The 24,262-nt window shown below is 48.1% G+C and overlaps 1 protein-coding gene across 1 annotated transcript; it reads left to right on the forward strand.

Moving 5' to 3' along the window:
- Window positions 1–213: 213 nt before the first annotated feature.
- Window positions 214–23,734, forward strand: LOC308161960 (unconventional myosin-Va; the record flags this gene model as incomplete). The annotated part of the gene is made up of 35 exons (XM_080536041.1): window positions 214–243; window positions 1,651–1,761; window positions 2,405–2,573; window positions 5,092–5,236; window positions 5,846–6,002; window positions 6,462–6,605; window positions 6,855–6,936; window positions 7,168–7,275; window positions 7,431–7,543; window positions 7,794–8,062; window positions 8,351–8,432; window positions 8,602–8,742; window positions 9,105–9,236; window positions 9,349–9,432; window positions 10,167–10,310; window positions 10,519–10,616; window positions 11,237–11,323; window positions 12,025–12,348; window positions 14,107–14,263; window positions 14,844–15,083; window positions 15,470–15,679; window positions 16,191–16,284; window positions 16,428–16,576; window positions 16,927–17,079; window positions 17,446–17,546; window positions 17,709–17,826; window positions 18,171–18,279; window positions 18,486–18,608; window positions 19,479–19,630; window positions 20,659–20,748; window positions 21,352–21,490; window positions 21,957–22,251; window positions 22,766–22,940; window positions 23,170–23,250; window positions 23,573–23,734. 35 exons carry the CDS (start codon window positions 214–216, stop codon window positions 23,732–23,734), a joined length of 4,968 nt encoding a protein of 1,655 aa, XP_080392167.1.
- Between the last annotated feature and the right edge of the window lie 528 nt (window positions 23,735–24,262).

Consider the following 24,262-nt stretch of genomic DNA (forward strand, 5'->3'; position numbering starts at 1 on the left):
TAACCTGCCCGCCATGAGTGTTCATGACCCTATGTAACTGAACAAAGTGCACACGGACACTTTCACTCTTCAGCAGAGTGAGAGGGGAAGAGGACACCAGTCGTCTCAGAGAGGATCCCCCTTTTGGAGTCATTTAGGAGACCCCCGACACCCCTTCTCATTTGAAGTTTGTTACAGGCGAGAGTGCAAATCTGAAAAAAGGCTTATTTGGTTATGATGGCAACTATTGAGTTGTACACCAAGGTAAGGATTATGTCTCGACCTGTAGCTATGCTGATTTCTTGCATCTGATTTCATGCTTCATTGATTGTGTCTTCTAGATATTTTAAAACCAAACCCGCAGATTAAGCCTAAACCTAGACTAGAAGGCTTCTTCGATGGGGATGGTCCATTGAAAATGAGATTTACTCAGTTTACAATAAGTGGTTGTGTTATATTTGTCTACTATGATATTGTCTGCTAAATTGCATGGTTCTTGTCTTGTGGTTGTGTGGACATGTCCATTGTGATAGTCATGTGCAATGTGTGTAATGTGTGTATGTTTGATGTAATTGACACTGCTGTATTGAGCTTTTCCACCTGTACCGAAAACAAATTCCACCGACCTAGGTTGTGTGGTCATTAAACGATTCATTCATTCATTCATTCAATTTATGCATTTCAGGCATTTCCTCGTTCTATAATTGTACGTCTTTGCAGGTTTTATATTTATGCTAGAACCCATACAAACTGTGTATTAAATAAAACAAATAATCGAATGAATGGAAATGAAGAAAACCAGAATTGTTTATCAATCATCTCCCACTTCTCCTGCTGAAGTCTTTGCCTTAGCCACGCGTCACAAGAAAATCATACAATGACAGACATGTACTGTACGTACATTGTTCTTTAAATGCACATAGTGAACACAGAGTGCTTAAAAATGATGAACACCAGGACACACCAAAAGCTCTAGAGTGTTGAGCCCAGAGAGTTCTATCATGACTGGGTTATCTTGCTGTCATGATTGGAAGAGAAAGATAATGGCTAATCCCAGCTGGGAGAAAAGATAGGGACAGAGGGATGACTGATGTTAATTGTTAACGCCATTTTAGTAGTGTTTTATGCTGATGGGTGACAAATGTCTTGCTTGGGTGGGGCAATACCGGCAGTAACAGGTGGACAAGCTGGGACAAACTGTGAGCTGTTGAGCTGTCATAATGTATAATGTAATATAAAACATATCCTTGTGGAAGTCTGCTCTACAGCTGTTGGTCTACTACAGGCTGATGAGTCTTTTCACCTGCTGTGAAACTGATACAGTCAAGGGTGTTGGCCATTAGGCCTAACGTGCTGGAAACCCCCTGTGTCTGTCTGTCTGTCTCTCTCTTTTCTTTCTTCCTCGTTCTCTCTCTCCCTCTCTCCCACACACGCACACGCCTCTTCAGTTCATGGCTTGTAATATATAATATATGCCATTTGGCAGATGCTTTTAACCAAAGGGACTTATATTGCAGTGAGTGCATACCTTTTTCAGGATATATTTTTCAGTATATATGGTTCCAGCTTCACTGAGGAAAGCTTTTAGAAGATTAACATAACATGTGTCACGTGACATCCCATTCCGTGGATTCAGCTCCTACTGTGTGGTAAAATGTATTGTTGTTTCAGGGTGGGAGTGTGTGGGTGCCTGACCCAGAGGCAGTATGGATATCAGCCCGACTGCTGCAGGACTACAGCCCAGGAGACGAGCATCTACTGCTGCAGCTCAGCGATGGCAGGGTGACACACATACACACACACACACACACACACACGCACACACACACACACACACACACACACACACACACACACACACACACACACACACACACACACACACACACACACACACACACACACATATTGTCAAGACTAATAATATATATACTAGCTAATTTGATATATAATGTAATATATATACATATATATATTCTAGAATTGTATTCTATTGGACTTCTTGATTTGATAACAACTTGATTTGTGCAACACACATGACACTATACAGTACATTCCATTGAACATTTACAAATATCATAACTATCCCTACGGACCTTTGGGGACATAGCCTTCAGCGTGGTCGCACCTACTCTCTGGAACTCTCTCCCCATAGTGATCCGCAACGCCCCCACCCTGGACTCCTTCAAATTAGCCCTTAAATCCCATCTGTTCACCAAGGCCTTTGGCCCCTAGTCAATGTTTCAGTTTTGCTTTGTTTGTTTTCTGTTTTGTCTGTCTGACCATTTCCCTTTAGATTTGTAAAGCGTCCTTGGGTTTTTTGAAAGGCGCTATAGAAATTAAAGTTATTATTATTATTATTATAGTGTCATGGCGCTATCTCTAACATGCCCCTGCGCTCCTCTCCCCCTCTCCTCTCTGATAGGAGGTGCAGTACCCAGCAGCCTCTCCTGCTGGCCTCCCTCCCCTGGGGAACCCTGACATCCTGGAGGGGGAGAACGACCTCACCGCCCTCAGCTTCCTCCACGAGCCTGCTGTCCTGCACAACCTGAGGGTACGCTTCCTGGACTACAGCAGCATTTATACCTACTGTGGTAAGAAATGGAGAGAAGGAGGGAGACAAAGAGAGAGAGAGAGATGGAGAAACAGGGGAAAGAGCGAGAAAGAAAGATGTAGGGAGGGAGAGAGTACGAGAGGGGTGGATGTAGAGGGGGGAGAATGAGAGGGAGAGTTAGGGAGAGAGATGGAGTGAAAAGGGTGACTGCAGGGGGAAGAGGGAGAGAGAAAAGGAGACAGAGGGAGGTGGTTTTGCTATTATATTGTCTTGGAATGCTCAGCACCGACGTTTAACGGTGCTCTTTCCAATATCAAAACAGTTCAGTGTGGGGTCCCCCAAGGAAGCTGCCTAGGGCCTATTCTCTACTCTATTTTTGTAAATGACATGCCATATGTACGCGGTTGATACAACTATCTATGTATCAGCAAAGAGCACTGAGCAAGTCAATGAAATTCTGCAGCAGGAGTTAATGCTGGTTTCTGAATGGGTCATTGAGAACAAGTTGAAGTTGAATGTTGCTAAAACTAAATGTATGGTGCTGGGCTCCAAACATGCTCTTAGGTCAGATCACGTGTTGCGCCTCTCCTCGCCTTGCAAGGTGCTGATATTGAGCAGGTTGAAGAAGCCGTCGAAGAAGAAGTTGTTGGGTGTCACTATTGATAGAACATTATCATGGTCAACTCATATCAATAATATAGGGAGGGAAATGAGTAGAGGGATCTCCAACATCAGAAGAGGTGCTTGTTTTTTGACGGATACAACAATCATATTAGTTATACAATCTCTAGTCTTATCGCATTTTGACTACTGCCTGACTATCTGGTCTAGTGCATCAAAACATCAACTAGCTAAACTCAAAAGAGCTGCACGCCTCGCACTTCGATGCTCAATCAGAAGTAATGTGAATGTAATGCATACAAGGCTGTATGGATGATGGTAGATGAAAGCCTGGCATGTAGCATTATTCTGTACTTAAAGAACATCTGTACCTTACATAAACTCCGTAGCCTGTTTTCACAGTTACTAACTACCAATGACAGACACCTATGATACCAGACAGGCCTCAAGCTGTCGTTTCACCCTACCAAGGCCTCGATAGAACAAATGCACTACGGATTTTATGATTATGATTTTATGTAGAGCTGTGGTATACTGGAATAGACTCCCTCAATATCTGACTCTTATTGGAAATAAATCCAGATTCAAAAAGAAACTGAAAGAAATTAAGATTTAGCCCAGTTTGACTTTTGCACTGACGATAAAACTATAGTTTTGGTGTGAGCTTTTTTATTTTGTATACTACTTTGCTACTTGTATTTTATTTTAATTCTGTTATCTATATTCTATATTATATTTATTTCATTTTTCTGAGTGAATGCTGTTCACTAATTATTCCTTTATTGATTGATTTTGTTATGTTTGACTGTCTGTCTTTCATGTGGACCCCAGGAAGAACAGTCCTCACTATGGTGATGACTAATGGGGATCCGTTTAAATAAACAAATAAACCAAAACCCTCGGATTTTAAACTTGGCTGAGGCGTATTGGACTTTACGTTTGGAACAGAGGGAGGGTTAGAGAGAGAAAGTGAGAGAGAATGTAGGGAGTGAGAAAGAGAGACTGAGGAAGACAGAGGTGAATAGAGGGGTGGGATCTCTGTCTTTAATCGTTTCCTTAACAACGGCCAGCTCCTGCGTGCTCCTGCTTTTATGAGGATGACTTCATAAACCCATTTTTACTAGGTGTAAAGTTCACAGGGACTTGGCCTCCGGGTTAGGGCCGGGGTTAGAGTTAGGGTTAGGGTTAGGGCTAGAGCTAGGGTTAGAGTTAGAGTAAGGGTTAGGGCTACAGTTAGTGTTAGGGCTAGAGCTAGGATTAGGGTTGGAGCTAGGGTTAGGGTTGGAGCTAGGGCTAGGGTTGGAACTAGGGTTGGGGTTGGAGCTAGGGCTAGGGTTGGAGCTAGGGCTAGGGTTGGAGCTAGGGCTAGGGTTGGAGCTAGGGCTAGGGCTGGAGCTAGGGTTAGGGCTGGAGCTAAGGTTGGGGTTGGAGCTAGGGCTAGGGTTGGAGCTAGGGCTAGGTTTGGAGCTAGGGTTAGGGTTGGAGCTAGGGCTAGGGTTGGAACTAGGGTTGGGGTTGGAGCTAGGGCTAGGGTTGGAGCTAGGGCTAGGGTTGGAGCTAGGGCTAGGGTTGGAGCTAGGATTGGGGTTGGAGCTAGGGTCAGGGTTGCAGCTAGGGTTAGGGTTGGAGCTAGGGTTAGAGTTGGAGCTAGGGTTAGGGTAGGAGCTAGGGCTAGGGTTGGAGCTAGGGTTAGGGTTGGAGCTAGGGTTAGAGTAGTGGAATACTATCATATGTTTCAGATAGCATAAACACTCTTGATAGAATAGCTAACATTGTTAAGTTCAGCAAGACACTCATTGTCATCCAGGTTAGTCTCACAGACAGTCTCACATTTCCTGGCTAAATATCCTGGTTGTTACAGGAGTGTTGGTTACAGGATGTGGTCCTAAAAGTTCTTGCCACTTCTTGATGCCATCACCTCCACTTCCTGTCTGCAGGGATAGTGTTAGTGGCCATCAACCCGTATGACCAGCTGCCCATCTACGGAGAGGAGGTGATCGACGCGTACAGCGGCCAGGACATGGCGGACATGGAGCCTCACATCTTCTCTGTGGCGGAAGAGGCCTACCGCACCATGACCAGGTCAGAGGTCAAGGGTCAAGGGTCAAGGGATGATGGGGTCATTCTCCTCTTTGCTCCCCACTTTATTACTTTGTTACACAGCATGATGCAGTCCTGTCAGTGGTTCAGCGACCCTGGTTTGATTTGATAATGACACAATAGTGTCAATTGTGTCAGTGTGACTTTTTGACTTATGGAACCATTTAGACTGAAATATGTACTCACTGCAATGTAAAGTATCTTTGGATAAAAGCGTCAGCTAAATGGCATATATTATTATTATGACATACTGTATATTATTAAACCGTGAGGCGAAATTGACCACAGGACCTGGTACAGACTGGATAGCATAGATAGGTTGTTATCTTGTGAGCTTAGAATGATAAGGTTCTATCTCCGTTTAGGGTAGTTCAGAGATATTGAGCGTCAAAGTTTTTTCATTCCATTATGTTTTATGAGATGGAACCTTAGTATTTTATGAATTACTAACTCAAAAATGTCAACATTTTAAAAATAACACCACACAGGCATTAATAAACACCTAATGGATCAGATTATGTAAAAAACTACATTTTTACCAAAAACGGAGATAGAACCTTATAATTCTAACGTCACGACCTGTGTGTGTAGGCAGGAGAGAAACCAGTCCATCATCATCAGCGGGGAGTCGGGGGCGGGGAAGACCGTGTCAGCCAAGTTCACCATGCGCTACTTCGCTGTGGTGGGCGGTGCGTCCCAACAAACCAGTGTGGAGGAGAGAGTTCTGGCCTCCAACCCCATCATGGAGGTACTGTGACGTGGGTGTGTGGGGGATGTTCCCATAGCAACTAGTATGTTTGTTTGACAGAGTGATATTGGGGGGGAAATCCACATTCTCCTTTCGAAGGAGTACTGTTGTACATTGTACTTTTCAATGGAAGAATACCGTATCACTGTGGCCTGGGGGTGGTCCAGTGGTCTAGCACCATGGTCTACAGTGCGCACATGTGCCCATGTCGGCATGGGTTCGAATCCGGCCCATGCCCTGCTGACATGCCCTCTCCTCCTTACTTTCCTGTCTATCTTCACTATCTCTATCCAATAAAATGAAAAATATGAGTGGGACTGCCCCACTCTGAAAAAAATAACCTTAAAAAAAAAAAGAATACCGCATCACTTTCATAAACTTATCATATTATATGTTTGTATTTATTTATATTGGTTATGAAGGTCTGTGCATGTCATTATGGGTATCTCCTCTCCTCAGTCCATTGGGAACGCCAAAACCACTCGCAATGACAACAGCAGTCGCTTTGGGAAGTACATTGAAATCGGCTTCGGGAAGAAGGGTGACATCATCGGTGCGAACATGAGGACCTACCTGTTGGAAAAGTCCAGGGTCGTCTTCCAGGTGCCTGTCGTAGATTGCTGTATCTAAAACATAAAATTATATGTGGTCATAATTGATTTGTATTCACAAAAGTTCAAATTCTATACAGTCGTACAATGCATCCTTTTTAATTAGTTTCAGCATGTGACTGTAAGTATTCAGGGGTTTGATTACATTTGCTTTGTAATATAAAGTTAGAGCGATAGTGAGATTGTATGGTATATATTTCTCAACATAAACATGAGTTTGAATTTGAATTTGAATGTAAAGGCGTCTTTGGAGAGGAACTATCACATCTTCTACCAGCTGTGTGCTTCCAGAGATCTGCCAGAGATGAGGGTCCTCAAACTAGGTGAGAATGGACTGCACACACACACACACACACACACACACACACACAGACACACACACACACACACACACACACACAGAGACACACACACACACACACACACACACACACACATGCACGCGAGAGAGAGAGCTGTCACTGACATTACAGCAACTACAGGGAATGACTGAATGACAATGTATGACAATTCAGTGTATGCTAATCGGAGTGTTGTGACATGTGTGTCTTCAGATGCACCTGAGCGGTTCCGCTACACCAGCCAAGGAGGAGACAGCCAGATCCCTGGCACTGACGACGCTGCCGACCTGGAGCGCACCCGCAACGCCTTCACCATACTGGGTACAACATCTGTAGTCACACACACGCATAGCTACTGTACTGTATGTGTGTGTGTGTGTGTGTGTGTGTGTGTGTGTGTGTGTGTGTGTGTGTGTGTGTGTGTGTGTGTGTGTACTACCAGCTAGGTTTACCTGGCTGCTGTTTTCAACCTGCAGGTGTGCCAGGTGACCAACAGATGGAGCTCTACAGGATATTGGCGGCTGTTCTCCACCTGGGTAACGTCAACATCCAGGCCAGTGGGAGAGGGGGCGATCGCAGCTACATCGATGTGAGATTCGGTTGACTTTCTTTGAAATTCAAAGTGTTCTGAAAGACATATTCACATTTAGAGTCATGAGAATGATCGGAGTCGTATGCCACAAGCATTTTCTGATTCTATGTAGACAGGGCAGTGAGGGCACAGGGTCATCTTTCTGTGTGTGTGTGTGTGTGTGTGTGTGCGTGTGTCTGTGTCTGTGTCTGTGTCTGTGTCTGTCTGTGTCTGTGTCTGTGTGTGTGCGCGTGCGTGCACTCTGCAGACGGAGGACCGCTCCCTGGCGGTGTTCTCCAAGCTGCTGGGTGTGGACGGGCCTCAGATGGCCCACTGGCTGTGCCACCGCAGGCTGGCAGTAGGGGGCGAGCTCCTGGTGAAGCCCATGCCGGGACAGCAGGCCTGCGAGGCGCGGGACGCCCTGGCCAAACACGTGTACGGTCAGCTGTTCACCTGGACCGTCCTCAGGCTCAACTCCGCCCTGCGTGCCCAGAGGGAGAAGCCCAAGTCCTTCATCGGGGTGCTGGACATCTATGGGTGAGTGGGTCGATGGCATCGGGTGTGTTGTTGTGATACTGGTTCAACACACAGTTATAGATCAAACAGGCCCAAACCCTTAAAATATTTAAATCTAAGCTAAAAACCTTCATGTTTTGCACCAGTTATGATTAAACGCAAACACTTCTATCAATGTCTTTTTTTCCATTAACTATTGTCTTTTTAAATGTTTTAACCTTTTGTTTTACCTTTTTAAGGTTGTTGACTGACTTGAATGTAACACACAGTCTGGTCCTCGGTCGTGATTGGTGTCTTCCTCTTTGGCAGGTTCGAGACCTTTGAGAGAAATAGTTTTGAACAGTTCTGCATAAATTACGCCAATGAGAAACTGCAGCAGCAATTCAATAGGGTGAGTCACCAAGAATACATCTGTGTGTGCGTGTGTGAGTGTAAAATGTAAATGTAAATGAGTGTGTGCGTGAGTGTTTGTTAATGTACTGTACAGTCGACACCTCGTGTCCCCTCGGCAACCCCCTGCCCTGCCCCCCCCCCACCCCCCGGTCTCCTTCTCTCCCCAGCATGTGTTCCAGTTGGAGCAGGAGGAGTATGTCCGTGAGGAGCTGGCGTGGAGCAGGATAGAGTTCAGTGACAACCAGCCGTGCATCGCTCTGATTGAGGGGCAGCTGGGCCTGCTCGACTTGCTCGACGAAGAGTGTCGGGTCAGTAACACACTCTGGTTTCCATAGCGACCCCACCACGGTGCCTGGTGTCTGGTTGGTTTGTGTTATGTGTTATAGAATATGATTAATTGTGTTTGACAGGAAATACTCAGGAGAACTATAACCTCGCTCTGAGCCAGGAAGAGAAAAATACTTCCGCCAATTGAAAAAATTCACCCCTAAAGCCAAAGTGATATTTTTGTCTTATAGTCTTATGTACACACAGCATCTAAGATTGGACCTACTAGTAGTAGACATTGCCATGATGAAATGCATTGGACTTGGAAGTCACACCCAAAGAGTCCTTTGTTGGATATAAGATTTGATCCAGAAATAAATGCATCCCTATTCACTTAATGCAGATGCCCAAAGGTTCGATAGAGAGCTGGGCCCGGAAGCTGTACGACCAGCACCAGAGTCAGAACCCCAGTCCCCACTTCCGCAAACCACGCATGTCCAACACAGCCTTCATCATCATCCACTTCGCTGACACGGTGAGCTGGCTCTCTCGAGTCACAAAACAAGAGATGGAAAAAAAGTTTGTTCACACAGAGTGTTGGAGGTCATGTCAAAATATTTGAGTCGACTGAAAATGCTGTTCCTCAGGTGCAATATGAATGCGACGGTTTTTTAGACAAGAATCGCGACACGGTCTTCGAGGAGCCCATCAACATTCTGAAAGCCAGTCAGGTACCAGGTCTCTGTCTCTGCCTTCCTGCTGTCTGAATGAACGTCCAAAATATCTCTTTTTTTGTAATCAATGAGTTATTACAAAACAGTACACATGAAAGAAAACCAATTATAACACCAAACAAAATAAGTGTCTGTCCTGATTCCCCCCCCCTTATCTTACCCCCCCCCCCCCCACTAGAAACACATGAGTAACCCCCCCCCCCCATGGCGATAACATCCCTTCCACCCCCCCCCCCCCCACCCCCATAGTTCTTCATTACACTATATTTGGTATATCATAAAATCATAATAATACAACAATTACAGGTTACATTCACATACAACACACAGCCTACAAACACAGTCACTCCATCAACTCTTTTATCCTATGTATTGCAGAGGTCCATGTTTGAATTGTCCTTTCTTTATGTATTCTGGCTAAATGTCCGAAATATTTCTGAAGAAAATACCTCTATCTTCTTTGATAGACATGTTAAAGCCATTACTGTATTTCTGGCATCCTTCTTATCTTCTGTTCTATCTTGTCAGTTATGTCCGGCAGCTCCTCTCGTGTCAAATCTTGTCTCAGAATCAGAAACCTTATACTACTGTGACCCATCCCTCTCTCTTGCTCTCTCTCTCTCCCTCCCTTCCTCTCTCTCCCTTCCTCTCTCTCTCTGTCTCTGTCTCTCTCTCTCTCTCTCTCTCTCTCTCTCTCTCTCTCTCTCTCTCTCTCTCTCTCTCTCTCTCAGTCAGAGCTGGTGGCAGAGCTGTTCCAGCAGGAGCCAGCAGGGGGCAGTATGTCCTTATCAGGAGAAAAGTCCTCTCTGGCTAATGGGAGCCTGCGCTCTGGGAAGAGGTCCCACAGGGAACACAAGCTCACTGTGAGCTTCCAGGTACAGTACAGTGGGCCTGCCTCGTAGAAACAGAAGGAGTAGAACAGGCGTTGTCATGGGAACCACACCCCCATCTGAAGCAGTGTCCCGCACTGATATGTGTTTGTGTTTTCTTCTTACGTCTGTCAAATAAGGACATGGCAGTAGTTAGTATATTCATTACTGTGTGTGTGTGTGTGTGTGTGTGTGTGTGTGTGTGTGTGTGTAGTTCCGTCAGTCCCTGCAGCTGCTGATGGAGACTCTGAACAGCACCACCCCCCACTACGTGCGCTGCATTAAGCCCAATGACCTCAAAGAGCCTTTTATGTAAGTGAACCCCCTACGCAGCCACGTCTGTGTATATCTGAGTAGACGTCTTAAACAGCCTGTTTATTGTGTGGAAGGAGGAGGTGTGTGTGTCTGTGTGTGTCTGTGTGTGTGTGTGTGTGTGTGTGTGTGTGTGTGCGCGCGCGTGTGTGCGCGCGTGTGTGTGTGTGCTTGTGTGTGTGCGTGTGTGAGCAGTAGGTCAACCGTGTGTGTAACATTGTGCGATGGGACGTGTCTGCGTGTGCAGCATGTTAAACAATTAGTGTAATGTATTCATCATTGTGTGATGAAAGGTGTGCGTGTGTGTGCAGTGTGTTAAACAGAGTGTGTGTATTGTACGGGAGGAGGGGTGTTTGTTCAGCGAAAGGTATATATGTTACAGTACATGTGGGAAGACTAGGGTTAGGGTTAGGTGCTACGTCGACTTGGTACATGCTGGCATGTCTAACCCCAACCCTAATCCTATCCCTAACCCTAACCCTAACCTTAACCCTAGCACCCTAGCACCCAACCCTAACCCTAGTTTTCCCACATGTACCGTCTTCCCACATGTACCGTAACATATATATATATAGCCTGATGAGATGTGTGTGTGACCTAACAGATTTTTCTCCTCTCAGGTTTGACCCTAAGAGGGCCGTCCAGCAGCTGCGTGCGTGCGGGGTGCTGGAGACCATCCGCATCAGCGCTGCTGGTTACCCATCCAGGTACACAGCCAGTTAACCGCCCCGCTGAGCACTCAGTTGACAGAAAACTCTCAAATAGAGACAGGCATATCCTAACATTATCATATGACTGATAGTCATCATGTAGAATCAAGCTGGTAGTCATCATGTAGAATGAAGCTCCTGGGCCCAGTTGTTCAAAACCTTTAATCTGGATTAGAATGATGATTCTGATTCTTTTTTGCTATCCAGGATAAGATCTTATCTGGCTGATATTGAGTCGTATTGGGTAAATCAGCCAGCTCGATCTGATCCTGGATAGCAAAAAAGAATCCGAATCATCATTCTGATCCAGATTAAAGCGTTTTCAAATCAAATCAAGTTTGATTTGTATAGCGCATTTCTCACAAGAATGTGATTCAATGCGCTTTTGAACAACTCTGCTCTGGGACAACATATCTCAGTCTTCCCTGCTCGGGAAGTGTTTTGGGACTTTTATTCTGAAATATTTTTTGGGGGACCTTTATTCTGAAAAAAAAATCAGACTTTTATTCTGCAATATTTTTTTTCAGACTTTTATTCTGAAAAAAAAAAATCTGACTTTTATTCTGAAATATCTTTGGGGGACTTTTATTCAGAAATATTTTTTTTCAGACTTTTATTCAGAAATATTTTTTTGCAGACTTTTATTCTGAAATAAAAACATTTCAGACTTTTACCCCTCCCTCCTCCGAATGTTCCAGGTGGACGTATGAAGAGTTCAACATCCGTTACCGGGTCCTCCTGCGCGGGGGGCCTCAGAGCCGGGAGCAGGTTCAGGCCGGGTGCCGGCGGGCCCTGCCGGAGCTCATTCCGGACCCGGAGCAGTACTGCTTCGGGAAGACCAAGGTGTTCTTCCGGGCGGGTCAGGTGGCTCTGCTGGAGCGCCTGCGGGCCGACAGGCTCCGCGCGGCCGGGGTGATCATACAGAGCTGGGTCCGGGGCTGGCTGGGCCGCAGGCGGTACATCAGGACCCGCTGGGCCTCGCTCACCATCCAGAGATACACCAGAGGGGCCCTGGCCAGACGGTGAGACAGGACAGGTCAACACTGCTCTGGCTGCGTCAGGGGGGTGTTCCATCAACATCACTAGAGGAAAAACCCAGGCTTATTTTGAAGTTTCGCAAGAAGGCATATTTATATCATTTAAGTTGCAAGACTTCATCAAAAGTAGCCTAAACCTGGATTTTCCTTTAGTCACGTTGATGGAATACCCCCCAGGAGTACTTCTGGCTGGACAACACTTTTCATTTATTACTAGCTGTTCACAACATACACAGCGACAGGAATATATACCATATCTATAACAGTATTATAGAGAGAACACACCGGAAGGGCCAGCTTACTGCCCTGTACAGGGATGAGGTAGAGCAACTGAGCAAGCTGTGCAAGGTTAACAACCTGCTGCTGAACAAGTCAAAGACCCAGGAAATCATCGTAGACTTCAGGAGGAAAAAGTCCGAGATCCAGCCCCTGCTCATCGACGGAGAGAGCGTGGAGAGAGTCTCAACCCTCCGATTCCTGGGGATGCACATGCGGGATGACCTGACCTGGAAGGACAACACAAAAGCCACCATCAAGAAGGCACAACAGCGGCTATACATCCTGAGAGTCCTCAGGAAGGAACACAGCAAGCAGGAGATACTGGTGACCTTCTACCGCGGCGCAGTGGAGAGCATCCTCACCTACGGCATCTGCAACTGGTTCTCCAGCTGCACAACCGCAGAGAGAAATGCGCTACAGAGAGTCGTGAGAACAGCACAGAAGATCACCGGCGCCCCCCTCCCCTCTCTGGAAGAGCTGTACAACACACGCTGTCTCAGGAAGGCCTCCAAGATCTCCAGGGACCCAACCCACCCTGGGTACGAACACTTTACCCGGCTGCCCTCGAAAAGGCGGTTCAGGACCTTGGCCGCAAGGACAAACAGACTGAAGAACAGCTTCTACCACAGGGCCGTCCAGGCCCTGAACACAGCAAAGACCTAGGTTCTGGGCCCTGGACAGTCTGGACGGATTGTTGGCAGCTGCTGGACTGAAAAAATCAGGTGTAGTGCTGAGGCACAAATATGTACATTTCAAGCCTGCAAACTGCGACACTTTAAATAAATGTGAAATAACACTATTGTGCAATATGACAACCCTAGTCGTCTATCTGTACAGTGTAGTATAGTGGATAGTGTACATAGCCTTTATTTATGTAAACCAGCTCCTTCCCTTCTTGTGATTTTTTTAAAAGTTTTTTTGTTTTTTTCTTTCTTAACACCAGGGGAGCCACCCCTCCTAAATTTCGTTGTTTGGTACCTGTACTGTAGCAATGACAATAAAGACCATTCATTCATTCATTCATTCATGTTCTGTCTACGTGGTTTTAGCCATATAAGCGACTGCCTGCTCCTCTGTTTGCGTTTGTAGGCTGTGACCCTGATGTCCTCTCCTGTTAAGACTGAGCTGAGCTTAACACTAGAACACCCGCACCTTTTTTACCTACTATAAGAGCCGCCTCGGGCATCAAATTACCATAGTTTTTACAATGGGAATCTGCCATCCTATCCTATCCTATGCCTCCTACACAGAAAAACGTTATACTAGCTTATCCTGATGTGTTTTTGAAAATGTAAGTATACTGTGTGGTAGAACGTGCATATCTATGAAAAGTCATGAAAGGAGGGTCCTGAAATTTGATCAAGTGCAAAAATATCAAAAAATGTGGTTTTTACTCATAGGGTCAAATGACCCCACCCATGGCTGTTCTAGTGTTAAGCGACTGTGTCTGCCTCTGTGTCGTAGGATGGCCCACACCCTGCGCTACACCCGGGCCGCCCTGGTCATCCAGAAGACCTACCGCATGGTGGCGATCCGACAGATGTTCCTCATGATCCGCGAGGCCACCGTCACAATCCAGGCCTTCACCAGGGGCACGCTGGCCCGGCGCAAACACAGGCTGGTGAGGAGACTGGCACACCGCCACCGCCACGGCCGCCTTAGAGTCTGCCCTCTCTGTCTGCCCTCTCTGTCTGCCCTCTCTGGGTGTTAGGATGTGTAGGGCGATCCTGTACTATATTAAATGTCATTAATGAATTGCCCATTTAGCAGACGCTTTTAATCCAAAGCGATTTACAATTGGAGATTACAGGGACGGTCTCCCTGGAGTCATTTAGGGCTAAGTGCCTTACTCAAGGGCACGCTAGTGGTGGTGTTCCAGGCAGGATTTGAAACTCATGACCGTCCGACCACCAGTCCGACTCGCTATCCCTGTATTAGATGAAGGGAAAGACGAGGTCCCGTCTTGTTCTACGGACAATAAAGTTATATTCTATTCCGTTCTGTTCCTCCACACACCTCCCATCCTCTATCTTCACCTCTCTCTCTCTCTCTCTCTCTCCCCCTCTCTCTCTCTCCCCCTCTCTCTCTCTCTATCTCCCCCTCTCTCTCTCTCTCCCCCCCCTCTCTCTCCCCCTCTCCCCTCTCTCCCCCCCCCCTCTCTCTCTCTCTCCCCCTCTCTCTCTCTCTCTCTCTCCCCCCAGGTGATGGAGGAGCGGTCTGCGGTGCGTCTGCAGGCGGCGGTGCGGGGCTGGCTGGCGCGGCGTCGGTACCGGCGGGTGAGGGCGGCGGTGGTGCTGACCCAGTGCTGCGTGCGGCGGCGGGCGGCCAGGCGGGCGCTGCTGAAGCTGAAGGCGGAGGCCCGCTCGGTGGAGAAGATCCGCGAGCTCAACAAAGGCATGGAGGTCAAACTGATGATGCTACAGCTCAGGGCCGACCAGGAGGTAAGGGCACAGACATGTACATACATATACTGTCTAAGTAATGAAGCATTTTTAAAAATAATCTTGTCTCTACACTCCAAAAGTTTGGATTTGAAATGAAACAATTACACACAAAATTGTGTGTGTGTGTGTATACGTTTGTACAACTGTGTGTGTGTGTGTGTGTGTGTGTGTATACGTTGGTACAACTGTGTGTGTGTGTGTGTGTGTGTATACGTTTGTACAACTGTGTGTGTGTTTGTGTGTGTGTGTATACGTTTGTACAACTGTGTGTGTGTGTGTGTGTGTGTGTGTGTATACGTTTGTACAACTGTGTGTGTGTGTGTGTGTGTATACGTTTGTACAACTGTGTGTGTGTGTGTGTGTGTGTGTGTGTGTGTGTGCAGGCCAGGGACAGCGGCGCTCTGAGAGTGACCCTCCGTGCGGAGCGCGAGGCCCACAGCGCGGAGCTAGAAGCCCTGCGGGGGGCGCTAGTGAAGCTGGAGAGCCAGAAACAGGAGCCGCCTCCCCCCGGCCACACGGCCACAGAGAGGGAGGAGGAGGAGAGGAGGAGGACAGAGGAGAGGGCCGCCCAGGAGGTCCTACGCCTCACACAGGTCAGCCCTGTCGCTCTGCTGGATCAGACTGGATTAAAGAATGTCCTTGTGTTGTTCTGCAGTGTGGTGACGTGTCTCACAGAGAAGAGACTGGGTGTGGAAATGGGAATCCGAGTGATTGACTGAAGCCTACAAATGTTACTCTTACATTAAATATTTTTACATTTTTGGCATTTAGCAGACGCCTTATTCCAAAGCGACTTACAATCAATACATTTGACTAAGCATGTGAATCAGCAATCCACCAGTGGTAGCAGGAAGAGTCATCTAGCTCAGGCCCGGGGCCATTGTTAGAAGGAAAAACCTTCTATCACCTTCTTTTTGAAGGTTTTTAGGGGACACAGTACAGGGGAAATGTGTAATGTGACGTAACAATAAACTTGAAAACTTGATTGATTGGACACTTAAGGACAGTCTCTCTCTCCCTCTCTCTCTTTCTCTCTCTCTCTCTCTCTGTCTCTCTCTCTCTCTCTCTCTCTTTCCCTCTCTCTCCCTCCTTCCCCTTACACAGGAGGTGCAGACCTTACAGACGGAGAGGGACAGCGTGGGGAAGGTGAAGGAGGAGCTGGCGGCTCGTATACTAGAGCAGGAGAACGCTCAGGAGGGTAGGGGTCCATACGGCAAACAACAACCATCCTGAAATGGAATAGAAACGGATCAACGTATGTTTTCATATTGGTCGTGCTGCGTGTGTGTGTGTGTGTGTGTGTGTGTGTGTGTGTCTGCCTGTGTGTGTGTGTCTCTCCAGAGTGTGTGCGTCAGGCGGTGGCCCAGGCTAGTGAGGGTCTGAGGGCCGAGGTGGACGAGGAGAGGAGGAAGTACCAGGGTCTGCTGAGAGAGTTCACCAGACTGGAGCAGAGATACGACAACCTGAGGGAGATGAGTCTGCTCACCGAGGTACACACACACACACACACACACACACACACACACACACACACACACACATCCCTTTGACACTGATGTGCAACACTTGTGTGTGTCCATTCTCCATGCTGTACTGTTGTTCGCTGTTGTTCACCTGTGGTTTGGAGCAGAGGAGGCTGGCGGAGGTAAAAATGGGAGGATGGGGCTCATTGTAACGCATTGAACTCATTCCATGCCTCACAAACGAGCCCGTCCTCTGATTCCTACCTCCACCGGCCTCCGCTGAGGTCTACAGTATGTTGTGTAACAGTGCAGAGGGAGTTGCTCCCTCGGTCGCTAAGCGAGTGTGTTGTTGTTTACTTGTGTTGCCGTGGCAGCAGCACCCCCCCAAGGGCCACAGACGGACAGACTCGGCTCAGAGTCTGATCCTGGACCTGCCGTCCCCGGTTACGCCCGCCTTCTCCGGCCCCCCCAACTTCCCTTCACCCTCCCCGACCCTGGAGAGAAGACTCTGGCCTACTGAGACCCCCCTGGTAAGACCCCCTCTGGCCTACTGAGACCCCCATGGTAAGACCCCCTCTGGGCTACTGAGACCCCCATGGTAACCCCCCCTCTGGCCTACTGAGACCCCCATGGTAAGACCCCCTCTGGACCAGACACTCATAGGTGCTCACTAGGATAGTGTCGGGTTTGGGTCTCTTGCAGGGGAGGCTGGTGGAGGTAGAAATCGGAGGACCGTCCTGAGCACGGTGAATGAGCCCGTCCTCCGATTTCTACCTCCACTAGCCTCCCCATGTCTCCTGGTCACAGAATCAATGCTCCACAACATTTGCGTACGCAAGGATGTATTGTGTGTGTGTGTCTATCTGAGACTGTGCTATGTGTGTTGCTGTATTCAGGACCCACTGATGGAGACCATGGGCGTGGCCAAACATACAGCCATGAAGATGGGAGGAGAGGACCTGGGACACGCCTACGACGCTGTCCGCGTGGCCAACAAGTCAGTCACGCTTTCATCATATTATTCATATCAATATGAATCTGCTGTCTGCATACCCCTCTGAATGACCTCTCTCTCTCCATTTCTCTCTGTCTCTCCCTCCCTCTCTCTCTCTCTCTCTCTCTCTCTCTATTTCCTTCCCTCTCTCCGTCTCTCTCTCAGGTTTCTGGAGGGTCAGCTCCGTGGCCAGCGTTCTCAGTGGGAGGCGGAGCTAGCTGCCCTGCGGCTGGGGCAGGGTGGGGGGGTGACCTCTGACCCCCCCTCCGATGCAGAGCAGCAGGTACAGTGTGGGCGACACCTGGGTGGTCTGGGCTACTGTCTGGTGGTGCTGTGTGAAAGGCTGCGTGGGGAGGGGAGGCTGGTGAGAGTAGACATCGGAGGGCTGCCTCGTTGTTAACGCACGGGACGGAATGAGGAACAGTATCCAACACATGTTGGTATCCACACAACACAACGGTATCCACACATTCACTCACTTAGATGAAAGTGTTTTTTTGGAAGTCTGCTAAAATGTCCAAAATGTCAAATGTAACGGAGTCCACTTAGACAATAGTTGGAGTTCCTTCATGGTTGAAGAAGGTCCTGGTTCCAGACGTTTGGTTGTGGTCCCTGGGTTGTGTTCAGGACCCGTGGGAGCAGGTGGAGGCTCGGGAGCAGGAGTGCCGTCGGCTGAGGGCGGAGCTGAGGGAGCTGAGACACACCGTCACACTCAGGAGACTGCTGGCACAAACAGGTCTGTCACAGAACACACCCTCTGTCGCCATCTTTGATTTTTGGTATGCGATACATCACCACACTGCCTCTCTTTTTCGGTGTGAGGTATTAAGAGAAAATAAAAAAAAGTATTTTATTCATCACATCAACAAAACGTTTGATGATGATTTTGATGATATTGAAACAGCTTGTCTCCCCCATCCCCCCCCCCCCCCCCCCTCCCAGGCCCACCTCCAGCCCCGTCCACAGAGGAGTCGGCTCCCGCCCAGCCCAGGACGGGGACGGTGACGGGCCTCATGGAGTGCAGGAAGAGGGACGAGGCCAAGCTGATGAAAACCCTCATCACAGGTCAGGACGCGGCAGCGGAATGATCCAAATAAACACACAGCAACTTTTTTCAGCTGCTCCGAAAGCTTTCATGTAGCAACAATTCAGGCCGTTCTCATTTCAGCGGCTGGCTGTGTGGTTTAGACGCTCTGTTTGTTGTTGCAGTCAGTGAATATAACCAGTGAATATAACCCCTCGCACGCACCCTAACCCTAGCTCCAGCTACACCACTGCGAGGTCGTCTGCGTAGGCGTACTTCCACGAGAGTGTGTTGGGCAGGTCATAGGTGTAGATATTATAGAGGAGGGGGGCCAGGACCGATCCCTGAGAGACGCCGTTCTTAAGGCGTCGAAGCCTGCTTAGCTGTCCGCAACCGGTGGTGAGGGTAAAGCTGCGTTTACGGATGAGCTCCATGATCATTCTGACCATGTGCCTGTCCGGCAGCAGGCGGAGCAGCTTGCAGGTGAGGCCGCGATGCCATACGGTATCGTAGGCAGCCGTCGGGTCTATAAAGACGGCCCGGCCTTCTTTTTTGCCGAAAAGCAATCCTCGATGTCTTGAGTCATAAGGGTGACTTGATCTACGGTCGACCTCCCGCGTCGGAACCCGGCCTGCTCATGTGGGAGCAGCGGGACGACAATTGGTTCGATGCGGACGTAGATGAGACGCTCGAGGATCTTGAAGGGGATGCATAACAGAGAGATGGACTAGCCTTAACCCTAGCTCCAGCCCTAACCCTAGCTGCAGCCTAACCCTAGCTCCAGCCCTAACCCTAGCTCCAGCCCTAACCCTAGCTCCAGCCCTAACCCTAGCTCCAGCCCTAACCCTAGCTCCAGACTTAACCCTAGCTGTGTGTGTGTGTGTGTGTGTGTGTGTGTGTGTGTGTTTCAGATGTGCGTGTAGACACTGCCCTGGCCCTGCCCCCTGGCCTGGCTGCCAGTGTGTTGTTCCTGTGTGTGCGCCAGGCGGACTGCGGCGGAGACCAGACCCGCGCCCGCTCCCTCTGCGGTGCTGGGGTCACTGCCATGAAGGGGGCTCTGAAGGTGCACATTGGGTTCGCAATCGTGAACGCACGACACACTCGTAGCGTAGCGTGTCTTTAACTGAAGGACGGGCGCAAGAACAGAGCAATCCATCACAGATATACAGATCAGGACAGAGCAGTCCATCACAGATATACGGATCAGGACAGAGCAGTCCATCACAGATATACAGATCAGGACAGAGCAGTCCATCACAGATATACGGATCAGGACAGAGCAGTCCATCCCAGATATACAGATCAGGACAGAGCAGTCCATCACAGATATACGGATCAGGACAGAGCAGTCCATCACAGATATACGGATCAGGACAGAGCAGTCCATCACAGATATACAGATCAGGACAGAGCAGTCCATCACAGATATACAGATCAGGACAGAGCAGTCCATCACAGATCTACAGATCAGGACAGAGCAATCCATCACAGATCTACAGATCAGGACAGAGCAGTCCATCCCAGATCTACAGATCAGGACAGAGCAGTCCATCCCAGATATACAGATCAGGACAGAGCAGTCCATCCCAGATATACAGGTCAGGACAGAGCAGTCCATCACAGATATACAGGTCAGGACAGAGCAGTCCATCACAGATATGCAGATCAGGACAGAGCAGTCCATCACAGATATACAGATCAGGACAGAGCAGTCCATCACAGATCAGGACAGAGCAGTCCATCACAGATTTTTCAGATCAGGACAGAGCAGTCCATCACAGATATACGGATCAGGACAGAGCAGTCCATCACAGATATAGGGATATCATCGCTCAGACGTAACACCACAACACAGAGCAATCGGACACTAACATCACTGTTCACCCAATGTGCAGATCACTGTTTACCCAATGTGCAGACGTAACAGTACACACACACACACGGACACACACACACACACACACACACACACACACACACACACACGCTGATGAGTGCAAGCATTCATGGACAGACACACACGCAGCATTCTTCCAGGGCTGTTTGTTTGTATCCATATGTGATGTGTGTTCTTCTCTCCCCTCCTGTCAGAAACATTGTAATGACATGGACATGACGGCACTGTGGCTGAGGAACGCCTGCCTCCTCACAGACCTCCTGACACAGCACTCTCCCAGACAGGTGAGGCTTCAGCTGACAGTACCAGAGATCTACTGCCCCCCAGCACTGCGTCTCCTGAAGACACCCGCTTTTCCCCTCTACTGTGTCCCCTAAAAACTTATATTGACCCCCTTGTACTGTTTCTCTGTTTCTCCAGTGTCTATATAAAAATAAAAATAAAACCTAGGTTTAGAAGAAGGTGATAGAAGGTTTTCCCTTCTATCAGTGGCCCCGGGCCTGAGCTGGATTACTCTTCCTGCTACGACTGGTGGATTGATGATTCACATGCTTAGTCAAATGTATTAATTGTAAGTTGCTTTGGAATAAGGTGTCTGCTAAATGCCAAAAATGTCTCATTATTATGGCATGACTAAGGGTCCAGAGTTTCCCCTAACTACTATATGACCTGACCAGAAAAAACGGAGGCCTCATAATAGTGCCCACATTTTTTTTTTCCTGGTGGAAATGTCCTGGTTAGGGGGAGGGGGGGGGGGAAACTCTGGGTTGCTAGGGACTGTATTACCGCATGGCGGCATCAAACTGTAAACAGGTTCAGAAGCGGTTATTGCATTTGCATCAGACTGAAGAGAAATACTTGACGTTGTGCTGCTCCACGTGGTCTAGGATGGGAGACCGGGCTCCGAGGAGCTGGTCCTGTTGACCTCTGACCTCAGTGACCTCAGCCGGGCGGTCAGTGACCTCTGTATCCAGGCCTACCAACAGCTCCTGTCCATCTCTGAGGGTCGCCTCCAGCCCATGATAGGTAGGTACCACTAGAGGAATGACAGATGCAGGATGATGCATTGATGTTGATGATGATGATTTGACACGTCATCTAAAGCAACTTTATTCACTCAAAGATCCAAGCCACAACCCTCCTATTTGTTTATTTTTTATAGTTTATTTATTGTTATTGTTATATTATAAGGATCCCCATTAGCTATACCCATAGGCATGAGCTTTTTTTACTTTTAGTGGGGTCCACATTTAAAACATACATTATAAAATACATTTAACATATAAAACATACTTAAATTACAAATATCAAACATTAAAATATATCATACATTATACACTTTTACATTTGGCATAATATAAAACTCTTAAATCTCTAGTTACATAAAAATTTAAATTTCAAAAGAACCCTGCTCCAATTTCCCTCTCCTCTCCCCTCGCCTCTCCTCCCTCCTCTCCGCTCTCCTCCCTCCTCCCTCCCCCCCCCCCCCCAGTGCCTGCCATGCTGGAGACAGAGCTGATCCCTGGGCTGTCCGGGTTGGGGGTGAAGATGGGGAGGAAGCGTGCCGGGTCTGACCCCCGGGCGGTGGACAGGGCCGACGCCCCCACCATGGCCTCCGTGTTGAGGGAGCTCTCGGCCCTCCACACGGCCCTGTCCCGCCAGGCCCTGCCCTCCTCCCTGGTGGAGCAGGCCTTCAGACAGCTCACACACCTGCTCTCCGCCTCCGCCCTCAACAGCCTGCTGCTCAGGAAGGACATGTGCAGCTGGAGCCGCGGCCTGCAGATACGGTCAGAGGAGGGGCAGGGATACCATACTAACCACACACACACACACACACACACACACACAAATGCTCTCACACACACACACACACACACACACACACACACACACAAATGGTCTCACACACACACACACAAATGCTCTCACACAAATGGTCTCACACACACGCACACACAAATGCTCTCACACACACACACACACACACACAAATGGTCTCACACACACACACACAAATGCTCTCACACAAATGGTCCCACGCATGCACACACACACACACACACACACACGCACGCACACAAAAAAGTACAGGCCTTACAAATCACACATTTAAAAAGTAATGAAAGGTGGCAAAAATATTGGAGGAAAAGCTAAAGCTGCTATCCGCGATTTGTCAGATGTTTGTGTGTGTTGATACTGTGTCAGGTACATGTCGAGAGTAGAACAGACGTGGTCCCTTCATATAGTCCAATGCTCTATCCCAATGCTCTATCCCAATGCTCTATCCCGCCTCTCCTCTAGGTATAATGTGAGCCTATTAGAGGAGTGGTTGCGGAGCCGCGGGCTGCAGGCAGGGGGCGCTGTGGCCACGTTGGAGCCTCTCATCCAGGCAGCTCAGCTCCTGCAAGTAGGCAAGAAGACGGACGCTGATGCACAGGCCCTGGCTAAGACCTGCGATGTCCTCTCCAGCCAGCAGGTGGGGCTGCTCTCACTACATTTTTTAAGCCATGTACTGTACAAGAGGGTGGTTTGGGAGCCTGGGCAACAGATGTCAATCATGTCATATTATATGTATGTTTCTCTTGTGTATGTGAAAAGTGATTTTCATCTAGAGCATTATATCCTCTTTTTTTAGATAGGACAAATGTTTCACTCTACTGAACTGTGTTTGTGTCTGTCTGTGTGTCTGTCTGTGTGTGTCACAGATTGTGAAGATTCTGACTCTGTACACCCCTCACAGTGACCTAGAGGAAAGGGTCACACTCAATTTCATCCGCACAGTGCAGGTAAACAGTACTGGACACTACCTTACCACTAGCCTTGAGGAGCTGAAGATCCCAATGCATTTCACTATGTCAATTACGACTATATGCCATATATTTTTGTGACCCAAAAAAATATTTGGTTTGGATTTTACCTCGCCTTAACATCTCAGTAGGAGCAGGGATTATGAACATATCTCTGTGGAGCTCTTCAAAGTCCCATGCCTATCTTAGATTAGATTAGATAACACTCATAATTGTGCCTCTGTGGTCGTGTGGTTGTCCTGGGGTTCTGTGGGGTGTGGTAGACCGTGTGGTCATCTCTTCTGTGTGTCTGCTTCCTCAGGGTCTGCTGAAGGAGCGTTCAGGCGGTCAGCCTCCTCAGCTCCTGATGGAGGTACGGAGGGTGTTCCCCGTTACGTTCGCCTACACGCCGCCCTCTCCCCTGCGTGCCGACCTGCTGGACATTCCAGACTCCCTCAAGATCTCCTTCTTGAAGAGGGTTTGATATGAACCTTGCTTTCTCAGACTAACACCACGGACTCTGACTAACTAACATGTCCAAATATCAAACTGGATTGTTATTCAGTATGGGTATGCTGTCTATTTCACTGCAGAATATCTTCTACATAAGTTGAACATGTAACAATGTACTGTACCATAAAAGGGATGCTGGAAATACTGTAAAAAGTATGTATTAAGAATTAATGTCAAATAATTCAAATGGAATTGATTTAATGTTGGGCCTTACTGACATCGGGATAGGTTTGTTAGTCAGTGAGTTCATGTTGGTCGAGCTGGTGGATTTGATCATTTGCAGAATCATCTGTATAATTGTGTGTATGGGAACCTATTTCTGCTAGCACGTTGTTTGTATTGCCTATATGGATTTTCTTTCCTGTTTCAATTGATTTTGACACCTGATTTCCTATCTGTGCTAAAATCACAGTGTATTTTCTACACTGCCAATCTCCATCTCCCTGTCTCAGGCCCAAACCTACCTCACTTCTGTCTATTATTCATGTCCTATAACAAA

This window comes from Nansenia antarctica (assembly GCF_963989245.1).
Source record: "Nansenia antarctica genome assembly, chromosome: 7".
Taxonomy (NCBI): domain Eukaryota; kingdom Metazoa; phylum Chordata; class Actinopteri; order Argentiniformes; family Microstomatidae; genus Nansenia; species Nansenia antarctica.